The sequence below is a fragment of the Limanda limanda genome, chromosome 4 (assembly GCF_963576545.1).
Source record: "Limanda limanda chromosome 4, fLimLim1.1, whole genome shotgun sequence".
Classification (NCBI taxonomy): domain Eukaryota; kingdom Metazoa; phylum Chordata; class Actinopteri; order Pleuronectiformes; family Pleuronectidae; genus Limanda; species Limanda limanda.
In genome coordinates, this window is record NC_083639.1 from 27889335 (window position 1) to 27892668 (window position 3334).

The following is a 3334-nucleotide window of genomic DNA, read 5'->3' on the forward strand; positions in this document are numbered from 1 at the left end:
AATAAAGACTTGTTTAAAATATTTTATTGAGGAGTTTCATTGCAGTGCTACAAGCGTTTCACCCTGTCGGAGTTTCCGGAACGTTCACTGTGCTGCAGTCCTCTGTGATAAAGTGCTTTCATGCAGTGGACTTCAGGCAGAGTGACACATCATGGACCAAACCCAGAAGTGACTCCCCTCACTTCACGTGCTGCAGCATGAGGTTCTGCTCTGTGAGCCCGGAGCCGGGGGGGCTGCACGCGGCCCCTCAGCAGCGGGGGTTGCCCATTCGACAGATACACACAGTTCTGAAGAGGCGACACTGGCAGAAGGCACAGAAGTCACAGCACACATTGCCGGAGGACTTGCAGCTTCCCCACAAGGGAACGCAGTTGGCGGGGGGGCGCGGCCGCCTGGCCAGTTTTTTCTGACGGAAAGAAAGAGAAAACAATACACGTGGTCAAACTTTGGAAGCGGTTGCTGTTCGTACTAGATCATCAAACTATAGATAAAGATATTTCAAATGAGGTACAATGTTGTCAGAATCTACCCGGTTCACCTCGGTCCTCATTAAAGTTTCTTAGGAAGTGAAATGACCTGAAAGTATCTTGTACCTTTTCTACACCTGAATATATGTCTACACCCGGGTTTCACAAAATTAAAAACACTGACTTTACTTAACAAATGTATTTAAATCCAGAATGGCCCAACAATCCCCTTAAATCCAATCAAGATGCACCAAGAAAAAAAAGGTAAAGAGCCGAAATTGCTCAAACTAGGAAACTCCAGGTTCACCATTTGCATTTTGATTTGTTTTATAAAAGATCTACTTTACTTTTCCCTCGGCTGAGTAGCTGATGGTTAACTGTGTGTAACTGAAAACATTGTTTTCGAAGGATCTTTGATTCTTTTACGACGGGCCAGGAAGCCTAACATTAAATATAGGTCCACACCTTTGAGTTTGTACTTTATCCTCCACGTGTTGTACATTAAAAATAGTTTTTTAACCATCAAGGTCACACAGGAGAGGATAAAAGTTTTTTCAGTTTTTTTTACTTTTTATTCTCCTCATTTCTCTCCAGACCTTCCTCCCAAATCTCAGCTGGATTTTTTACACCCGTTCCCACTTCATCAGTCTCATTAGCCCCCCCCCCCCCCACGCCTGCACATCGTTCCATCATCAACTTTGGACTTTACTCTTTCTCTTCAGTTTGTGTTTAATTTTCCTGAACTTATTCCTAAATTCTTCCATGTGTTTTGCTGCCTGATGCTTAATTTCCTGCTTGAATTTCAGTTCCTTTTTTTTTTTCTACATCCATCTGCACGGAAGCCAGTTTTTGTTCTTTGCATCAATCTGCTTTTCTCTCTCTGCTCCTTTTCCCTGTGTCCCTGTCTTCATTACACACACAACAATATTGAAAACAGAAGATTGTGAAAGAACAAGAAATAAGTTTTGAACATGAGATAAATTTTTACTCGACTTTGGAAACAGTTATTTTATAATAATAAAATAACTCAACAGGTGGACTTTCATTTGGATCTCTGTTACACAGACCTTTTGAATTGTGGTAATTTTGTTACACATGTTGATTTACTTTAGAAATAATAAAATATTGCTTCCAACATTTTTTCAAACACAATCACATGCTGTCAAGGTTTATCGTGTGCTCACCTTCTTTTGCTTCTGTTTCTTTGCTCTCTTGCTCTTGACTGATTTGGGTAACTCTGAAAGAGAACATTAGAAAATGTAAATACTGAGCACTATATATATATATATATATATGATGTTATAAAGATGGACAGCGCCTCTCCACCTCCTCCTTCGACTGTAGAGAAATAAAGCCAAAGTGACCAATCATTCAAGTGTGAGTCAGTCAATTTAAGTCAGTAATTAAAACTAATCTTACTGGAAAAGTGATCAAACATCAGTGTGATAAGAACGACCCAGAAACTATCCTTGACAAAAATCTGTCTGATGTGTAAAGTGACTTTGAGTTGTGTCCTTGTCCCACTGGCTAACATGGAGGAGGCAGGGCTTTTGACTTGATCTGCAATTCAAAATGATTTGGTTTCATTTTTGCGGATTTGTCTTCATGTCGTCCATCTTTATTTACAGTTAAACTAATAGACTTTTTGCAGAAAATCAAATAAAACTTACCGATGATGAGGACAGGGGGTGAGGCGACGTCGAGGCTTTGAGACACGATGTTCGACACCATGACCTTATTGGTGGGGAGTCTCTCGTCAGGGATCATGTGGGCGGAGCCAAGGAAGTACTCTGTGGTGGCGAGGAGAAAACAGCCGAGCAGCAGGAAGGAGTGCATCTTTCCCTGGAACGAAAGAAGGGACAATAACAGACTTTCATTTGAGCAAATAAGAGGCTGAATTTATTCTGGTACAGAGACGTGTTGTGAACGTGTGAGATGAATCTCTGCTCGCTCGCCCTCAGCATCGCCTCAACTGCTTGTTTGCTCTGACTATTGGAAGCCGGCTTACAGTAACAGACTTCTGTTGCTTTTTCAATTGTTCCAATATGTGTTGCCATCCGCGAAATCCCATATAATAAATGCCAGGTGGTCCTTTGTTAAGAGAAATAACCGGTTCGGGGTGTTTCTTTCTGCGAATGTAACACAACGCTTCTCGATTGTCATTGCAAATAACCACGTTCTCCAGTTCCCCGACGGCCGTGCGATGCTGCTGCCTCCGGCTTCAACAGAGGTTCTCCCCCCCCCCCCTCTCAGCTCGGGCTGGTGGCGACCGGTCTTAGCGAGAATTGAAATACACTCTGATGTTGGACGCAGCTGCTGAGAATTGGCAGCGAAAAGGTAGAACAAAATATTTTCTGCTTTGGCTTTCTCCTACTGGCAATAAATGAGACGTTCAATCCACTCATCATGTCACAGGTTTATTCCATTACATCTGTAACATCCAATCTGATTTCACACTTCCCCGGGGCCACACAGCAGCAGCAACCTTTCGTTGCCTTTGTTGTATTTTTAGAAACCAAAGCTGGAAGACATTTAGCTCACAGATCGATGGTATGATCATGTGTTTAATAAGAAAAGAGCACAAGTAACGATAACTACCTCTTTAAAAGTTCTTCAGTAAATTACTTTTAATTGCTCCCAAATGGTCCTTTGATCCACCAGAGTGGATTCTCTTAAAGAAGAGATTTAAGGCCTAAATACTTTACTCCTTCCCCTGATTGCTACGAGCAGATTGTCTCCAAATGACGTCTGTGGAGAAAGACGTCTGTTGTTCTATCCGTTATATTTTGGCTTCTTTGCTGGATAGTGGGAGGAAGTGGAGACGTGTCGTCCATCTGTACAGACAGTCTGGTTCTCCTAAATACCTT

At 42.1% G+C, this 3334-nt stretch overlaps 1 protein-coding gene across 1 annotated transcript; it reads right to left on the reverse strand.

The window, feature by feature from the left end:
• Positions 1 to 247: 247 nt before the first annotated feature.
• asip1 (agouti signaling protein 1) lies at positions 248 to 2312 on the reverse strand. The gene is made up of 3 exons (XM_061070632.1): positions 2138 to 2312; positions 1652 to 1704; positions 248 to 406 (listed from the first exon to the last, which is right to left on the reverse strand). Exons 1-3 carry the CDS (start codon positions 2301 to 2303, stop codon positions 248 to 250), a joined length of 378 nt encoding a protein of 125 aa, XP_060926615.1. The 5' UTR covers positions 2304 to 2312.
• Positions 2313 to 3334: the final 1022 nt, after the last annotated feature.